This window comes from Pogoniulus pusillus, chromosome 31, assembly GCF_015220805.1.
Source record: "Pogoniulus pusillus isolate bPogPus1 chromosome 31, bPogPus1.pri, whole genome shotgun sequence".
NCBI lineage: Eukaryota > Metazoa > Chordata > Aves > Piciformes > Lybiidae > Pogoniulus > Pogoniulus pusillus.
Genome location: NC_087294.1, coordinates 4,706,599 through 4,726,781, shown reverse-complemented (window position 1 = coordinate 4,726,781; position 20,183 = coordinate 4,706,599). Strand labels below are relative to the sequence as shown.

Sequence of the window (20,183 nt, the reverse complement as noted above, 5' to 3'; positions counted from 1 at the left end):
GTATCCCCAGGTGTTTTTAGGGTATATATAGCTAGACTTACCATTGGGAAGCTGAGTTTCTGTGTGATTTCTTTGTAGTCTTCATTCCTCTCTTTCACCTGAGTCTGCCCAGCAGTTAAGTGACTGCATATAAAGCAGAAACTGGTACTATAGAACTGAAAGCGAATGCTGACTGCACCTTTATTTCCAGCTTTTCCTCCCATTCCTGTCTTCACAGTGTCTACTGCTACATCCCTGTGTTGAAAAAAGAAAGAATGGAAAGAGAGTAAAGGACTACAGGGACAAAAATCTGTTCAGCTTCGACTGAATGGGTAGATTCAGGGGAGCCAGTGGATATAGTCTACCTTGAGCTTAGCAAGGCCTTTGACACCATCTCCCATGACATTTTAGTGAGCAAGCTGAGGAAGTGTGGGATGGAAGAGCAGTGAGGTGGTTAGGAACTGGTTGCAAGATAGAGTTCAGAGGGTGGTGAACAATGGTGCTAGATCCAGCTGGAGAGCTGTGACTAGTGGTGTCCCCCAGGGATCAGTGCTGGGGCCTGTCCTGTTCAACATCTTCATCAATGACATTGATGAGGGCACAGCAAGTGCTGTCTGCTCAGCAGGTTTGCTGATGACACCAAGCTGGGAGGCTTGGCTGATACAGCTGCAGGCTGTGCAGCCATCCAGAGAGACCTGGGCACACTGAGAACTGGGCACAGAGGAACCAGATGAGGTTCAGCAAGGACAAGTGCAGAGTTCTGCATCTGGGGAGGAATAATAAACTGCACAAGTACAGGCTGGGAGGTGACTGCTGGAGAGCAGCCCTGTGGAGAGGGACCTGGGGGTGCTGGTGGCTAACAATTTCCCCATAGCACAGCAATGTGCCTTGGTGGCCAAGAAGGCCAATGGGATCCTGGGCTGTATTAGGAGGAGTGTGTCCAGCAGATCAAGGGAAGCAGATCAAGGGAGGTTCTCCTCCTCCTCTGCTGTGCCCTGGTGAGACCTCATCTTGAATACTGTGCTCAGTTTTGGGTTCCCCAGTTTAAGAGGGACAGGGATCTGCTAGAGAGGGTCCAGTGGAGGGCTATGAGGATGATTATGGGACAGGAGGGCATGGCTGATGAGGAGAGGCTGAGGGACCTGGGGCTGTTTAGTCTGGAGAAGAGAAGGCTTAGAGGGGATTTGATAAATGTTTATAAGTATCTGAAGGCTGCCAGGAGGTGGGGACAGGCTTTGCTCACTGCTCCCTGGGACAGGACAAGAAGCAATGGCTGTAAGCTGCAGCAAAAGAGTTTCTGCCTCAACACAAGGGGGAACTTCTTTACTGTAAGGGTCACAGAGCACTGGCACAGGCTCCCCAGGGAGATCGTGGAGTCTCAGTTTCTGGAGCCTTTCAAGGCCTATCTGGATGTGTTCCTCTGTGATCTGTGTTACATAGTATTGTCCTGCTCTGGCAGGAGGTTTGGACTCGATCTCTTTGGCTCCCTTCCAACCCCTAACATCCTGTGATCCTGTGACTGCAACAAAAAGGAAAAAGTAGTTTACAATGCCTTCAGTATTTCTTCCCTCAGAAAGCTTGCTGTTCTTAGGCACCATCTTTTAGGCTGTGGTGTTTCTTGATGATGTTCAAGTACTTATGTTTCAAGTGATCTAGAATGCCATAGTCTTGCTCCACTGGTTCTGAAATCCTGGCAATCTGCAGAATACACTTCTCAAGGTTATACCTACCATGACCTTTATAATCATGACAATAACTAACTTCACTATTACATTTTGTTTTCCTTCTGAGCATAAGGGAATCTGGTCTTCAGACTTAATGTAATTAGTGTTGCTACATGTTGAAACCAAACTTCACAGCTGATGATGGATTTTTCAGTCAATTAAAAAAACCACAGATTATAACCCATCATTTGTTAAATCAGAGGCAATGAAACTGATGATTACTGGATACAACTATTTATACCTAACTCTTAAAATGAGTTCTGCACTGATGACAAATTGCTTTGGGCCTCCATGTTGTTAATTACACAGTATTTCAATGTCATGATTAGCATACACTTTGAAAGATGACTCGACACAGCAGACCACCTGCTCGCAAGATAATTTGTCCCAGACAGCCACTCTGCTTCAAGAATAAAGCAGGCTTGTCTGATCTGATAAGGCAATGAGGAGATCATTGCTGTAACTGACTCCAGCACTCTGCATGTCCTTCCCACTGAAATATTTTCTTTCCAGATAGAAGTTAAGCAGATCTGGGCTCCATAAGCAAGAGGCAAGCAGAAAACCATTAAGTCTTGAGTTATGGCCCTTAACGATGCAAGATGTTACTGTGGCAGTTTGAGGCTAATGCCTTTAAGAAAACCACAAAATCAGAGCCTTTCAGAAGCTAGGGAGGTCCAGAAGGTGTACCAGAAAGTGTAATCTTTGTATTTCATAGCCATAAGTCCTACCTCCCTATAAATCCCTGCAAAATCACCCCCCACACACACACACTTTCTCCTCCTGGAAAGACATGCTGATTCTTATTTCCCTGGCAACTAAGTGAGGCCTGGTAGACCTTGGCAATGCTGCCAATTAGGCCCAGAGCTGCCTAACTGGGGCCTGGAATTGCCAAGATGAATTTTGTGCTGTGTCACAAATGGAGTGGTAGGGAGAGTAGGGAGGGGGGTCATGGAGGCCTGGGTTTTGTTGACCTGGTATAGAGAGAGGTTTGTGTGAAGCTTTGGCTTAATATGCTTCTGTGTTAAGTCCAGCCTATGGATTTCTGTGTACATTGTAGTATTTGAACTGCCTTACTACTTAAACTTTGCAACTCTCCAATCCTGTGTGTGGTTTTAGTTTTGTCCCTGTTGCAAGAGGTAAAGGAGCAATCTGTCCTACTTTAAACCGTGACAGTTACAGACTCTCTTCCTCCTCTCCTCCTCATGTTCTCCTCTTCCCTTCTGCCCCCTCCTCATATTTTTCTCCCTCTTATTTTCTTTCTCTTTTTCTGACTGCAGAAAACTACCAGAAGACACCCTCAGGGTTTTCTGTGACAAGATGAGTTTTAAGAACTCTGAAAGTCCTTTCACTGTAAGGAGTTTTCCCTTCCTGCTGCCTGTCTACCTAACTGCTGACTGCTATTTATCTGATTTGCTCTCCTGGCAAAGGTTATGTTGAGATAACCCACTGTACATCCAGCTGCCTGAATTTCATCAATCTTTTCACTGCTCTATAAGCTTCAGCTATTCTCTGACTTTTGTTTCCCCTCTGTTCTCTAACCTCTGCCCTAATCTCTTCAATCTGAAAGCACAGAAGCTTTGCACTTCTGATCATTTTTGTTTTCCTCTTCTAGACATGGGAAAAACTACACAAGCATGGAGATTAGATTTGATTATGCTCACATAACAGGACATTAACGTCAAATGATGAACTTTGGTCACTAAAATCAAACCCTTCCCTTCTTTTCTTGAGTTTCAAAGGGCTACATCCAATTCCTAGCAGTTTGACAGCTGCAACAGAGCCACTGTGATGCTCTGCTTCTGATTTTCATGCACTTCCTGCTGATTACACAAGTTTCTTGTAAGCCATGCAAAAAGTCAAAAACTGACATAAACAATTCTCCTCTGAGCTGCTGGGAGGTTTTTTAATTGTGGAGAAGAAAAACTACTGGGAAGGCAACAATGCAAGACCATCAGAGCTACCTGGATTGCATTACTCTGCCTAACCTACAGCATTTGAAGTTGCACAAGCTCTGCACTGATCTACTCAAAGGGAAGAAAGAGGTAACTCTTGATATTTTGGTGACAAAATGCAGTGAACAATCAGTGTTCTTAACATAGAGGGCACTGTTTGGATCACTCTAGACTGCTAGACAGCTGGTCAGACAGCTGCCCAAAGATAGTTTTGGCTAATAATTCAGCTCAGAGGATGTACAGTTTAGCACCCTCCTGATTAGGTGAATAGTTCTAGCTCTTGTGATATTTGGGAAAGACTTAATGGGTCCTTGCAACTCCCAAGTCTATAAAACACCAGGGGGTAAAAAATAGCTTTCTTTCCTCCACCCTTTCCTTTCCACTTCTCCATCCATTCTTTTCAGTTCCAGAACTAGCCCTGTTTTCATATGGAAAACACTATAGAGAGAGTCACAAAGTAAAACCTGACCTCTTGCCTTCACTTGGTGTTCCAAACACTCTAGGACTCAGGTCATTCCTTTTTCAGAAGGAGAGCACCCAAACAGGGTGCTACACACCCTGACTGTCCACCTAGAGCATGCTCAGCTTCCCAGCTGAACTGCAGGAAAGCACTGGGGCTGCCTAGCTGTTGTGCTATTCAGGAAGAGGGACTCCAGACTACTGCTGCCTCAAAAGATGTCTCACTCCTACAGGGAGCAGAGACCAGAATTCAGGTTTATGTGATTCCCACTAAACTGAAAACCCCCTCCCACCCTCTCTGGCCACAGTCCAACAGCAAATGTTACCAAATACACAGGGTTGGTTGTTTGTGTTGGTTTTGTTGTTTGGTTGTTTTTTTTACCTGATGAAGGGGACATGGAATGGCCTCACAAAGATGAAAAGACAAACACCAACAAGCTGTGCTGATGTCAGCTGAATGTAGCGATGAGTCCTGGAAATTGCTTTCTGAAGCTGTTCTCCCCACATTTTTCTATTTGTTGTACTGGAACAAACACAAAATCATTTAATGGAACCAAAACAAACCACATACAGTCAATAAAATGATCGGATTAACTGTGCCTTAGGTTCACAGACATCCCATTAGGCTGCAGAAATAGAGGATGGATGGCAGAGATAGATAATACCTCCTTATGAGGCATCCAAGAGTTATCAGGGTCAGTGAGCACAAAGACATTTATCCTGCTTCTAGATGTGAGAGGGATTTTGTCTCCTACACTTAGAAGGACCCACATTCACATGGCATTTGATGATCCCATTCACTGGAGATAACTGGAATTTGATTGTAATAATCATAACACAAAAAACCTGTGTCAGTCTCAGACTTTTAAGATCTCTTGTGCTCACAGGGAAGTGGAGATCTTCTCAGGATCTCCTCTGACTGGGATATGACTGGCTACTCACAGCTGCTGGCTGTTCTTAGCTGCAGGTTTAGGGGTGGGTGCACATAGCTTCACTTCTGCAAAGCTAGCTTTTTCTTCTCTCCAAAGTCACCTGGTCCGTGCAGACACACCACCAGCCAAGCAGCCGTGCTAAGTACTGCTGCAATTTGTCAAACCCAAACCTGACAACTGACTCAGCTGTCTACATTAGAAACATTATCTTCAGGGTTCCACCCCAATTTGGATTCAAAAGGAGCAGTAGCCAACAGTCTACTGTCCATGCTGATGTGTCAAGCTCAGGCTTTGCTTCTAACTCCTTCCTTAGCCATCATTAAAAAATATGTAATTAGACACAGAGATAGTTCATTTTTGGAGTTCTCCTATGAATGCCAACTACACTTGTGGTCTCTGGCCAACATACTTAATAGACCTAGAAAGCACAGTTTGTTCCACTGTATGGAAGTGCACAAAGAAACAGCACTTTTGACACCATTCCACTGCCATTTGTTAATGGTAAATATACTTCCAGCTATGGTTACAAGCAACAGACTTGGAAGGTAGAATGCTATACATCTGGCCATAAAAAAGGAAGCTGGAGGCTTTTGTTTGGCTGTTTCCTTGGGGCAGAAGATCCTCTTTTGGAGTTTGGCAGGATGGGAGAGTGTGTTTATCATTTTGAGTTGTTTTTTTTTTTTACCTACCTGGCATTCACAATATTCCCTGCACTTAATTCAACCATCTCTTCAAATCCCACTGCAAATATGTCAGGAGGGCAGCTCTCATCATCTGTTGGAAAGAGGAAAAGGTCATACAAGAGTTACTATTTTGGGTTTTTTTCCCTAATGACTTGTTTCCTAATTTCTGTCAGAGATCATTCCTGTAGTTCTGTCGTCTGCATCCCCTACCAAGCTATACATATTCATAGCTCCTTTCATCTAATCTCACAAAACAACCCCTGCAGTTCCTCTGAATTTTTTTCCTGCTTTTCTCCCACCAGTTGGTCTCCATGTCTCTTGCAGGAAGCAGTTCAGAATGGAGCATTATGTTGTAGCATGTTAAGATGAGAAAACATTCCATTTTCTGCCTTCCTCCCCCCACTCGTGGCTAAAGCCACAACATCTCCCTACCCACCGTCCTCCAATCACTTATTTTACCCAACATGCTTTCCAGTGCTGATTCCTAATTGAACTTACTGTCCATACACCAATATGGTGCTTCCATTTCAATGCCTGTAGTAAATTTATCTACTAGTTCATGGAAGCCTTTGAGGTTTCTTCTTATCTTCTTTCTTCTGAGTTTTTCTTAGATCACCTAACCTTGAAAGGTTTTAGATTAGGGTTAGATCACTCTAGAGCAGTGACCCTCCCTTCCCTGGCCCAGGCCTGTGGATATTGCCCTGCTAAAATACCAAAGACTCTCATATACAGTCAAGCATATCTGTTGACTCATCAGGTCTGTCTGTTGTCTATAGGCATTTTGGTGACTTTTTTTTAGTGCAGCCATACAGCCAAAGTAACAGTAACTTTATTTACATGCAGGGTTCTGCACTTTGGCCACAACAACCCAAGCAGGGCAACAGGCTGGGCAGAGAGTGGCTGAGAGCAGCCAGGAAGAAAGGGACCTGGGGGTACTGATAGATAGTAGCTGAAGATGAGGCAGCAGTGTGCCCAGGTGGCCAAGAGAGCAAATGGCATCCTGGCCTGTATCAGGAACAGTGTGGCCAATAGGACAAGGGAGGTTATTCTTCCCCTGTACTCAGCACTGGTCAGGCCACACCTTGAGTAATGTGTCCAGTTCTGGGCTCCTCAATTCAAGAGAGATGTTGAAGTGCTGGAAGGTGTCCAGAGAAGGGCAACAAAGCTGGTGAGGGGCCTGGAGCACAAACCCTATGAGGAGAGGCTGAGGGAGCTGGGGTTGTTTAGCCTGGAGGAGGCTCAGGGGTGACCTTATTGCTGTCTACAACTACCTGAAGGCAGGTTGTAGCCAGGTGGGGGTTGGTCTCTTCTCCCAGGCAACCAGCAACAGAACAAGGGGACACAGTCTCAAGTTGTGCCAGGGGAGGTCTAGGCTGGATGTTAGGAGGAAGTTCTTAACAGAGAGAGTGATTGGCATTGGAATGGGCTGCCCAGGGAGGTGGTGGAGGCACCGTCCCTGGAGGTGTTCAAGAAAAGCCTGGCTGAGGCACTGGGTGCCATGGTCTAGTTGACTGGCTAGGGCTGGGTGCTAGGTTGGACTGGATGATCTTGGAGGTCTCTTCCAACTTGGTTGATTCTATGATTCTATGAAGAACTAATGAGTATACAAGCATGGGAACCTAATTCAGATCTGCCTCAGAAAAGAAGAAGAGTGAAATATGCAGCAACTCTCTGTAGATAGAAAGGTCTCCTTTACTGGCTTAATATGACAGGCACTGTCACAGGTGTAAGTCCCAGCAATAACTTTGGGTATTTGTCTCTACACACCTATTCAGTAGACACTGCTCTGACATTACCATAAACACAGACATTTGCATAGAATCATAGAATGGTCTGGGATGGAAGGGACCTCCAAAGGTCATCTAGTCCAATCCCCTCTGCAGTAAGCAGGGACTCCACTAAATCAAGTTGCTCCACTAGATCCTCCACTAGGTCAAGTAGCCCAGAGCTCGGTCAAGCCTCACTTTGAATTTGTCCAGGCATGGGGCCCCAGTCGTGCCCCCAGGCAACCTGTTCCAATGTTCCACCACCCTCATAGTAAAGAACCTGTTCCTAACATCTAAATCTGCTCTCTAGTTTGAAGCCATTGCCCCTTGTCCTATCACTACAGGCCTTTGTAAACAGTCTCTCTCCATCCTTCTTGTCTGTTGAAAGCTCTTCACACACCACTTTGCTGCTGCAGGGAGGCAGCAGAAGTCTACATAAAGCTGAATACACTCCTAATAACTGACAGAAAATGCCCTACCAAGATGCACTGCCGTTTAAAGGAACAAATCTTGCATCCCAGTTCACTGTCTCTAGAGGTAGCAGCACATTCTTCTTACACATTCTGAGTGTGAAGTCTTACCCTGAAACTCAGAAACTCCAGAGAGCTTGGGAGAATCCAGCAGCCAGTCTGTCAGCTCACTGGTACCAAGGATGTTGCTTCGAAACTGCTTCCCCCCGTTCACGTTCCAGGTCCCCGTGGCAACACGAACACGCTTGAAGTTCGTGAATTCAAACTGACGCTCTGACATGGCCTTCAAAATACTTGGAGTTACTAAGGGAAGAGGAGAGAGAGGAAAGTGTGTAAATGAAGAATGCATGATGAAAGGACAGTGAGCATAGACAGCAGCAGCACAGTCACTGAAAAACAGTTACATTACACTGGCGCAAACAACACAAAAGCTAAGGAGTAAATCCAGTGGCAATAACTACAAAGTAACTGAGCTTGGCAGCAGCAATTTCTCTTCCAGAAATTAGGGTACCCTTTGAAAGCTTTTGAAGAGATGGTCTTTAAAGATCCAAGTGGCTAAAAGCATGTGCAATATGCAAGCCAAGAATAAGGACATAAAAGGTTTGAGCTCAAGAGACTTCCTTAAGACAAATTCAGGCAGGACAGGAGTAGGAATACAGCTTTAAAATCTTTCCTTCTGGCCCAACTTCTCTAAACTGTCAGGAGAGATCATCATCAAAGAGCAAACATATGCAGAAGTTCAAGACAAAATATAAGAAATAAGCACAGAGGAATTCAAAGACAAAATTGTGCTATGGTCATTTGAAAGCAGTGTTTCAAGCACTATGTTTAGGCTAAAGTAGTTTATTCACTGCTTTGGTTTTTTTTTCCAGTGGGTGTAATTGCTTATATCTGGCAGCTGAAAAAAAGCAGGAAGGATTTACACTGGCTTTACCCAGTAGTGCACTCTGGTCCATGAGCATCTTGCCTTTGTCTGCATATTCTTCTCTGAAGAAGTCACCCATGAGCAGCAGCTCAATGGCTTCCTGCTTTACTGCATCAAAGAAGTTTGACTGAATGGTGCGAGACACCGAGCGGGCACTATCCTTGAGTTTCCCAACCTGCATCAGACAGCAGCTGTCAGTATAAGTGACACTGAAGAGTAACTCTGGCATTTTCAGTTTTGAATACACAGTTTAGCCATTTTTCTTTACCTTGTGCTTCCCCTCAAGGGTACGACTGCCAGTAAACACTCTGCTCAGATTAACACCGTTGAGAGCCCACATCGCTTTGTAGGATTCCACAAAGCGCTCAATGACAGATTTGGAGTTCAACCCAAGGCTCTCTAATTGAGCAAGCAGGACCTGGATTAGGTGCAGAGGGAAGAAAGAAACAATAGAATCTATTCATAGAGACACCTGTCTTGTATGAACTGACTCCAGGACACTACATCCATCTCTGGATGGCTACCCTGACAAGAACACAATACTTTTGCTGTCAGCAAGCCCTGACTGTCACTGCAGGATGCAGCAGGGTTCTGGAGCTGTTTTTAAGCAGTCTGGTCACTTAGTGTTTTATTGTTCTTCACAACCATTTCCATTCCACTGGTTTTTAGCCTTTATTATTCCTTTGCCAGAGAGTCTCCCTTGCTGCTATGCCAAAGACTCAAGAGGTTCCTGGGCTGTTGTGCAGCAGGCATGACAGAAGGTTAATAATAGAATACAGAAGGTTAATAATAGAATAACAATAACAACATTGTCCTTACATGTGGTTTTGCTTTTTGTCCTCAGTTTAAGTGTTCTGGCCAGCACCATTCTGTATCATAGAGCTGGCAAGACAGATCTGTGTAGCTGAGGCTTATGCCCTCTTTCCTGTCTTTCCCATTGTACAGACAATGGATGCAGCACAGACAGGCAGGAAAGGTCCTCTACCAAACTCACCTCCAGTGCAATGAAGGACTGTACACTGTTAGTACGATCCAGGCAGTCCAAACAGTTCACTCGAAAAGTACCTGTCTGTAGGCTTTGGTAAGCAGCACAAGAGGAGGGAGGGGAGAAAAAAGGTAATTTTAAAACAACATCTAATCATGAGCTGATAGAACAAGATAATCAAATGTTTAGTCTGAATACAGTCACCCACATTTTGATGGTGCAAGCACACTGTGCACAGTGCCTTCCATTCACATCTAATTACTGCACTAGCAAATCCATCCACAAGGCACTTTGCAGGTTCCAAACAATGGAGATGAAGTTAAGATGCAAATAATTCATTTAGCATCAAGACTATACTTTGTCTCAAAACTGTATTTCAAGATGGTCATTAACACTCACTGCCCAAAGGCAGCAAGAAACCTGGGAAGGACAAGACAGGTGGTGCCAGGCTATGCTGAGACAGAGGGGCAGGAACACTCACCATGGACTTACATTCTTGCCCTTTGTGAAGAGTCCAAATTCTTCCCAGTGCAACTTCAGCTGAGGCCTCAGCAAATTTTCCAGTTTCTCAGGTTTCCCACCTTTTGCAAACTGGTGGTAGTCAAAGTTTATCATGGGACTGTCTGCTGCATGGGAAGAGGCCCATAGCAGTTTCTGTTTAGACAGAGAATGAAGAAAAAGTAAACTGGATTGTCAGACTCCATTTTTAATGCAGGTGAACTCAAACTGTGACTACAAATTATACATCAGAATTGCTACTGTCTGCACTTTGGCCAGCAGCAGCACTGAGTTGTTCCCTCTGTTCATGAGGGTGTACAGCAACAGTGATGCTCCAGGCAGCCTCAGAATAAGGACCCTGATGGGAAGGGTGACCAGAGGTGCTTAAAGAATGTAACAATGCATGGGTGCATCTTTCAACCATTGCTTAAATGCCAGCACATGGGAAAATGTGGTCCTTAATTTAGGCAGAGGTTGCTCAGGGAGGAAAAAGAAATGATGTCCCCGGAAATATACTAAAAATGTTTGTGGCATGCCACAAGAGTGAAAGAAGAGGCACAAATAGCCTCATTAATTAATCTCAGATTCCCATGACCTCAGATGCAGGAATTTCATTAAGTTAGCTGCAATAGATAGAACAATAACACATCTTGCTTTCCATAGCAAAGCCAGAGAGAACTGTTAAATTACCTCTAATTAATCAAGCCTTTGTCTATTCCCTTCTCTCCTGCACATTCTCATCCCCAGAACAGATGTTTTTCTCCACTTAAGACTGTGACACAAACTGAACAAAACAATTCTGATAGGACATTAAAAGTGTACATGAAGCTATTAGATCAGTACAACTGTATCAAGCAAGCCATTAGGCATTCCCTGCAGAAACAAACTTAAAGACATTGCATGGTGTTTGGAAAGAAACTTCCAAAAGGTTTCATCACACTGTTAGAAAAGGCAAAACACTGAGTATGAGCTTCTCTGTTGTTGACACCTCAACTTACCTTTACAGCTGCTGGCACTAGTAACATACTTGAGGATGACACTTACCCACTGCCTAAGTTTAAATCACTGTCAGAGTATCCATAACTCTACACTCCAGCATTGCTTTTACTGTAAACATAATTACATCTGTTCTAAGAGATGCTTATGAGAGGAACAGCATTGCTGGGAATGATATTGACTTTGGGTCTGGTAACAGCTGAAGATAAATTGGTCTTTTACAATTTTTCATCTGTTCCTGCTGCATAAATAGAAGTGTAGTGGTGACATTCCCATCAAAGAAACCCAGCAGCAATGACAAGAATATTTTGAATTGACTTGGATAAGAGTTACTAAGACGAAAGAAAGAGTTGGGAGGCCAGTAGGACAAGGGAGGTTATTCTGCCCCTGTACTCAGCACTGGTCAGGCCACACCTTGAGTGCTGTGTCCAGTTCTGGGCCCCTCAATTCAAGAGAGATGTTGAGGTGCTGGAAGGTGTCAAGAGAAGGGCAACAAAGCTGGAGAGGGGCCTGGAGCACAAACCCTATGAGGAGAGGCTGAGGGAGCTGGGATTGGTTAGCCTGGAGAAGAGGAGGCTCAGGGGGGACCTCATTGCTGTCTACAACTACCTGAAGGGAGGCTGTAGCCAGGTGAGGTTGGTCTCTTCTGTCAGGCAACCACCAATAGAACAAGGAGACACAGTCTCAAGCTGTGCTGGGCAAAGTATAGGCTGGATGTTAGGAGGAAGTTGTTGGCAGAGAGTGATTGGCATTGGAATGGGCTGCCCCAGGGAGGTGGTGGAGGCACCGTCCCTGGAGGTGTTCAAGAAAAGCCTGGATGAGGCACTTAGTGCCATGGTCTGGTTGAGTGGCTAGGGCTGGGTGCTAGGTTGGACTGGATGACCTTGGAGGTCTCTTCCAACCTGGTTGATTCTATGATTCTAAGAAAGAGTAAAAAGGAAGATTGAGAAACAAAGAAATAAACTAGTAACAGAAAATGAGAAAAGTTTGGATTCCTAATAATTTCTCTGTGAAATATTTAATTTTTATTCAAGTCCTTTAAAATCATCAAAGTAAAACTTAACTACACAATCTTTCAAAACACCCATTAGTAAACACACAGGTAAAGAAAAGACCAAGAAGTGATTGTCTTGAACGGGAACAAAAGTTCATTTTCCAGTGCTGTCAGGCTAAATTCTTTCACAGTGCTTTCCTGATTTATTTCTTTTAAGACATCTATAAAGTTCAATAATTAAAACAGATCTTTATTTAAAATAAATGATTGAATGCAAAGTTTTTAATCTAGAGATGCCCTGTTTCTGACATAATCTCTGTTTGTATGATATTGGGCCAGAATACTCTCTTTAAGAATGTGAGTGCTTGATGAAGTATCAGTATTTATAGCAAATGTGTTATTTTTTTATCTTCTAAATTACCTGAGCATTTTGCAAGCCATCATCTCTTACTCCTAAATTTCAGTGGTTTTGAAAGATAAATTATAAAATTAATTTTAAAGCTAGGCAAACCAAGAAACTACAGAGGCTAATATATCATGCAGAAATTCAGTAGGAAGTTGAAAAGAGAAGCTAGGATCAGACTTCACTCCTGAACCTCTTATAGCCCTGTAAGCTTTAGCCATAATCACCTTCTTTGGCCATATTCAGTACAGAAGGACTTTGTCACTTTCCACTGGGAAAACTGATAGTCCTCCCCAGCTCTTTTGGAGGAGGAGGAGGAGATGGTCACACAGAAAAACTGCAAAAAAACTCAAGACACACCTTGCCTTGAGTACATTATTCCAACAGAGAGCAAAAGAAATCAGGAACTATTATTTAACTACAATTTTCATTTGGATTACTTTCACCCAATAACATTTTAACTCAGAACTGTTATATCTTTCTTTTAACACTTACTACAGTAAACATTCTTTTAACACTTACTACAGTAAACATTCTTCCCATTATTCTTAGGAAGCATCTCTGTTGGATTTATAAAGCAGCAGGCACTTAGAAGGCTGACTTCCCTAACCCTCCAGTCAGATTCAGGCAGCTATGCACTGCTGTGAATCCCACTCAGGTAGACATCAGTTTTCAAACTATGGCCATCAGAACACTGCACTAAAACTCACTGCAGCTTTACCATGACAGTGCCAGACATCCTGAAAGCACAACCCAGGTGCTTTCAGGTGTTAGTTGTGCCTAGGGATACCCAGAGGCCACGAAAACCTTTCCCCATACACCAGACAGTCAGGTGCTGAAGTAGCCAATTCCCATTAACATCAGTGCAAAGCAGCTATATCCCATTACAAACAGAGCAAGACAGCTTGCTCACACTCAGTGAGACAGGGTCAAGGCCTGCTCCCCAAGCAATTCTGCCAATCCCATGGGCCACTTGACTGCATACTTGACTACATACCATAACAAAACAGAACATTCTTGCAAATGTGAACTACTCTTAGGACAATTAAGACATTTTTTTAAGAAGTCTGTTTAAAGAGAATGTGCACCAAGCTGTGAAAAAATATGCAGGAAGGCAGTGCTGGAAATGAAGCTATAATACTATGAAGCAGTATACAACATCTAGTAAAGAGATAACACCGTTTCTTTAGATACACTATTCACCACTTACTGGGCCAGAAGGGAAACAGAAGAACATGAAGGCTCAGGGGAAATCAGCAGGTAAAAGAATAAAATATTGCTTCTACCTTAAAAGCTCTGTTGAGCACCTCCTCCCCTCCTCTGCTTCCCAACAGGTTAACAATCACTTGCTTTCCATATTGCTCTTTCAGAAGCATCATATGCCTGCAAAAATAACCATAAGAGGTACTAAACAAAAACATGTTATGTTCCCTGATACCTTTTTTCAAAGCACAGAAGCAGACATCATTGATCATTCTTTTCCATCCAGCATAAATTTTCAGCCACAGCAGCTGCAGACATCTTCCTCGGTTTCCTTGCAAGCAATAATGCTCTCTACAATTACCTGAAAGGAGGTTGTAGCCAGGCAGGGGTTGGTCTCTTCTCCCAGGCAAACAGTGACAGAACAAGAGGACACAGTCTTAAGCTGCATCAGGGGAGGTTTAGGCTGGATGTCAGGAAAAAATTCTTTGCAGAAAGATTGGCCATTGGAATGGGCTGCCCTGAGAGTGGTGGAGTTCCCTAGAAGTGTTTAAAAAGAGCCTGGATGTGGCACTTGGTGCCATGGTTTAGTTGATTAGGTGGTGTTGGGTAATAGGTTGGACTTCATGATCTCAAGGGTCTTTTCCAACCTGGTTAATTCTGTGATTCTGTGATTATTAAAGTACAAATGCTCAAAGCATGCAATTAACAGACAGTATTTTGTACTGAAATTAAAGCAAAAAGCATCTCCTTGTTTAAAAAGAAAGTCCCAGATCTTTTATGTCACTCTTGGTTTAATGTTGCCAGAGTATGCTCCCACCTCTCAGCTGTCAGCCTGGGAACCACACAGGAAAGACAAGAAGAGAGACTCTAGTGCCAAGACCAAGGAGGCACAAACACACACAAGTCTTAAGCGACAAGGTTCAAACATCGAGGAGCTACCACAACATGGAGACGTTAACTCTCAACTTAGGTAGCAACTGCTGCACTAGATCAGAGCAAAGGTCCTCTTATACAAGTGGCCTAGCCCAGATTCTTCAGGAAAGACACCAAACAGGACAAGTATAAAGTGAGGGATTATTTGCATATATCTCCAACCTCTCAAAGCCTGACATTCAGAGACTTTCAAGTCAAGAGCTTTTAGGCACATGCAGAGGGCACCCATTCTCCCTTCAATAAAGGTTTTCAAGTTGGGCACATGCTGGCTCACCAAGAAACAACTAGATCTTAAAGCCATCTTCCATCATGTGCTTACAACACTGCAGCTGGGTAGAAACAGACAAGAAGAATAAAATCAGCACTTGCACATTAGAAGCTATTACATGCTGCAAAGCAACATGCAATGGCCAGTGTCAGAAAAACAGCCAGCACACAGCTTCTGGCTCTAACTAGAAATAAACTACACAGAAAACCACAGAAAGGGAGAAAAAAAGTAGTTATCAGCATGGCCTTCAAGAAACATGGCTAACTATATTTTCTGGTGCTATTTATAACCCTGATTTTGCAACCCATTCTCTGCATGCCAGCTCTTCCCATACAATTGCACCTCTCTAGTTCCAGCATCAAGATCCTATTTCTCTGCCAGTGTTGGATGAGGCACTTGGTGCCATGGTCTAGTTGACTGGCTAGGGCTGGGTGCTAGGTTGGACTGGATGATCTTGGAGGTCTCTTCCAACCTCGTTGGTTCTATGATTCTATGAAAGTGTCATGAACTGCTGAAGCTCACATCACCTGCTTGAGTTCTGTAAGCAGAGCTCCCCAAGGGTTTTCTCAAGGAGAGGGTACAAAAAAGATCCACCAACAAAACTACCATGCACCTCTCACAGAGCCTTCTGAACACATTAACCTATCAGATGGCTAAATGTGATAGTCTAGATCACTCTAACACTCTCAGAAATGCTGTAACTGACTGCTAAGTCTCAGTGTCTTTTTCTCCACATAAGCAGCCACTTATTCCTTGCCCACTGGCAGAGGGCTGTCTTGCAGATTTTAAAGCAAAACCATCCCTAACTTCATATAACCTGAGCTAAATGATTTCACAGACCTGAGCTAACCTGATACTCTGAGCTAAATAGTTTCACAGAGTTGTTCCTTGCTGAGGTACTCTGCAGGAGGATGCTAAGTTTTTGTTTTCTGACAAATTATCTCTGCTGTGGAATGCAAACTTCTAAAATTGAGTTTTAGGGACACTTGACAGGGCAAGTTATCACAGCACCAGATGTCCACGAGATGGGTCTTGAAGGCATTTCAGTTGAGTATGAATGAACAGCCTTAAAAAGTTTGCAGAATGAATGTACAGCAAGACTCTGCTGTCTACAACTACCTGAAGGGACATTGTAGACAGGTGAGGGTAGCCTCTTCTCCCAGGCAACCAGCAATAGAACAAGGGGACACAGTCTCAAGTTGTGCTGGGGAAAATATAGGCTGGATGTTAGGAGGAAGTTCTTCACAGAGAGTGTGATTGGCATTGGAATGGGCTGCCCAGGGAGGTGGTGGAGGCACCGTCCCTGAAGGTGTTCAAGAAAAGCCTGGATGAGGCACTTAGTGCCATGGTCTAGTTGACTGGCTAGGGCTGCGTGCTAGGTTGGACTGGATGATCTTGGAGGTCTCTTCCAACCTGGTTGATTCTATGATTCCATGATTCTTCAGGGCAAGACTGCTATAATTCATAGTCCCTTTAGATTCTAATCCCTGTCTGGGGTCTTCATTGCTGCAAAACTATTAATGGTCACCAATGTCACATTTGGTAACAATTGCAGTGAATGAAATCAAGAAATTGAGAAGTCTTAAGCAAAATCAACACAAACTCTGATTTACCAAATCAAACCAAAACAGAAATTAATCACATGACCTAGTACTTAACAAACTGAAAATTTCCCTCAGGCCAAATTCTTCATCTCCTTTTCAGACAAATCCTTATCCAGGGGAGTTTGCACTTAAAGTATAGCACTTCACAGGCACTCAAAAAACCCAAGCTAATGCATGGCTGTTTTTTAGTTTCCAGCTTACAAGCAGTCTTAATGGTTTAAAAACATTGACAAGCAAGTCTTCAAGTAGAAAAACATTTGCATCATAGCATAGGACACTTATTTCTGTACAGCAGTAAAGCAATGAGGAGAAAAACAAACCCAGAGTGGAGTGGAAGAAGTGTTTACTTTTTAGTTACTCGGGTTACAGGGGTAAAGAACACATCTTCTGTGTTCCTTAAGTATAAATACACGTTTTATGGTCACAAAGAGTTACAGAGACCTTCATTTTGCATACCTTTCAGTATTTCTTATCAATTACCATAGGAAACAAAAAGGGAAATGCACACAAATCAGTGAATAAATTAATTTAGCCTACTTAATAATCCACAGCACCTGGAGGTTTGGCTACCTCATGTGAGAGATGTTTTATGCCTCTCACGACTTACTAGGAAGGAATAAAGCTGCAGAATCTTGGTTAAATGCCAGCCTTCTCTGAAGTGGAATGAAACTTACCTGTCAAAGGCAGGAGCATTGGCTTCCAGACCTCTGTTGAGCCTCAGATGACGAGAACCCACCTAAAATAAAATATTGGAAGGAAAAGAAACAGAAACAGTTTATTAAACTGCTAGAGTCCTAAATCATTAGATGCCTCCCTTTATCCTTCAGAGAAAAACACCTCTTTAACAGCACCAGACACCTATCAGACTCTACACACTCACATACATAATACCCTTAATATAAAAGTTACACCTTTTATTAGGCAACAGTATTTGCAATTGTAAGTAAAAACACAATTATCATTAAGCAAAGGAATATCTACACATCTTTTTTACAGGCAAATGAATCCATTTGCCTGCTTCCTCTAGCAAACATTTCACATTGCCTCATGTGAGCATGCTGTGCCTAGATTTCTTCCTGCCCCTCCCTTGGCAGAAAAGGCTGCAGTTATGCCAGTTCCATGGGTGGTGTGTTCTGAGATCATTCATTATTTACAAAACCTAAAAAGCACCAGAACAGTCCTTTGAAAATGTGAAAGATGAAATCCTGTGCCATCAAGTCCAACTTTTAATGTGGATGTCAACAAGATCCTTTTGAAGGCTAAGTACTTTTATTACAGTACACAGAGGGCTTCTTGCCTCCTCAAAAACTAAATAATTGTTAATTATTTATAGGATCATTCATAGTTTCCTGTACTTCATCATCTTCCTTTGTTTTTCATGAGGTTTGTTTCTGCAGTTCTTTCTAACACGCTGATATTCAAGGAACAAGAGTTACAAGTGTTCAGCAACACACACGAGAGATGCAGAGCCCAATCCAGAGGAGGCAAAGAAAGCAGACTGTGCTCCTGCAAAAAAGCTGAAAATTCTAATTAGCTAGAGCTGGCCCCCACTAGCCTAGGGGGAAAGCTCAGTGGCTTTATAGTACACACAACAGGGCTAGATACAGCTGTGCCATGGGCAGGATGCATGCACTGCCACACTGTCAGACCTGCTTTATAAGAAGAAACAAGTATTGCACTGGATGGTGCTAACAAACACAGATCCTTTATTCATCTTCCTTTTATTCTAAATCCAGTACCTCTGAATGGCATCAAGGTGTTAGATTTAATTACTTAAAAGTATAAAATAATATTTAAAGTCTCTCAAGAAAGTCACACTATGTATTCTCTCTACTAATATAGGTGCATATTCATTCCAGTTGCTTATCCCTGTGTTATATAGTACTGTCCTGCTCTGGCAGGGGGGTTGGACTCAATGATCTCCTTGGGTCCCTTCCAACCCCTAACATCCTGTGATCTCTCTTGTTATGAGAATGTGAAGAGTGAAAGGCCTGGAACACAAACCCTATGAGGAGAGGCTGAGGGAGCTGGGGGTGTGCAGCCTGAAGAAGAGGAGGCTCAGGGGGGACCTCATTGCTGTCTACAACTACCTGAAGGGAGGCTGTAGCCAGGTGGGGTTGGTCTCTTCTCCAGACAACCAGCAACAGAACAAGGGTACACAGTCTTAAGTTGTGCCAGGGGAGGTCTAGGCTGGATGTTAGGAGGAAGTTGTTGCCAGAGAGAGTGATTGGCATTGGAATGGGCTGTCCAGGGAGGTGGTGGAGTCACTGTCCCTGGAGGTGTTCAAGAAAAGCCTGGCTGAGGCACTTAGTGCCATGGTCTAGTTGACTGGATAGGGCTGGGTGCTGGGTTGGACTGGCTGATTTTTGAGATCTCCTCCAGCCTGGTTGATTCTATGACTGTTACTTGAGCTTGTAACTGTACATGAACTGTAAGTCACAAACCATGTCTAACCCACCAGGCTTGATGCAATCATCTCCTGATGAAATCCTCTATGTCTGCCTTGCAGAAGGATCAGATTAGATCATCACCACCCTTTGGACCGCAATCTAGCAAATGCACCATCCAAACATTGTATTTTGTTTCAAGATAACGTGCTCCCATAGAGCTCCTGATATTCCTAGATAGTCCAATTTTATTGTGAAGATCAGTATCATCAAGCCATATTCCAAATCATTTGGGAAATGTTAAAAAGATATTGCTGTGGCATATCTTAGGACACAGTCCCTTGCAAATAGTTCCCTGTAGAGGCACATGAACACATGAAAATGTTAAACTTCACTGACTACAGCCACTTACCTGATGTAGTTCTGTTTATCTAAACACACAAAATCTCCTACAAGGTAAAAACTACAATGAAATAGCTCAATGTTTTCACAGAATAAGCTTTGCAGTTTATTGTAAACCCACCAAATTTCATGCAAGTTCTAAAGAGAGATAAATAAGGTAAGCTTTTGGATTAGTTGTTTTACCTTGTGATGGTTTGGATGTTATCCGCCCCCCCACACTTTGTAATTTGCCCCAGCTAACTCAGAAGGGCTCTGGGAATATAAATGAAGCTATTTACTTACAGCTGGCAGAATATACAAGCAGATATTTACAGTATATATAGTTATATAGAGAAATATACAAAGGATAAACAATACAGAAGCACAACTCCCCTCCCAGAAACCTAAGTCCCCAGGAGGAGTTCTCAAACCACCCCAGCACCTCCCTACCCCTCTCAACCTTACCCCAATCCTCAGAAAGAAGAGAGGTGCAGCCAAAAGGTTAAGAAGGAAGGTTAGTGGCAGTGAGGTTAAGGAGACGTGGCTTGGTCTGAAGACAAAGGCAGAGTGAGAGACAAAATGGAGAATGTTATCTAATGTTTACTTCTTCCCAGAACTCTCAGCGAGACTGATGAGGGAAG

The 20,183-nt window shown here is 43.3% G+C and overlaps 1 protein-coding gene across 3 annotated transcripts in view; it reads right to left on the bottom strand.

Moving 5' to 3' along the window:
* Positions 1-20,183, bottom strand: part of SYNJ2 (synaptojanin 2) — a 76,644-nt gene that overhangs the window by 21,548 nt on the left and 34,913 nt on the right. For all 3 annotated transcript variants that reach the window (XM_064169288.1, XM_064169286.1, XM_064169287.1), the window contains 10 exons: positions 17,449-17,510; positions 14,053-14,149; positions 10,357-10,529; positions 9,885-9,966; positions 9,159-9,308; positions 8,900-9,065; positions 8,077-8,268; positions 5,736-5,820; positions 4,497-4,637; positions 42-234 (listed from right to left, as the gene is read on the bottom strand). In XM_064169288.1, coding sequence (XP_064025358.1) covers positions 42-234; positions 4,497-4,637; positions 5,736-5,820; positions 8,077-8,268; positions 8,900-9,065; positions 9,159-9,308; positions 9,885-9,966; positions 10,357-10,529; positions 14,053-14,149; positions 17,449-17,510 — 1,341 coding nt within the window. The remainder of the gene's footprint in view (positions 1-41; positions 235-4,496; positions 4,638-5,735; positions 5,821-8,076; positions 8,269-8,899; positions 9,066-9,158; positions 9,309-9,884; positions 9,967-10,356; positions 10,530-14,052; positions 14,150-17,448; positions 17,511-20,183) is intronic.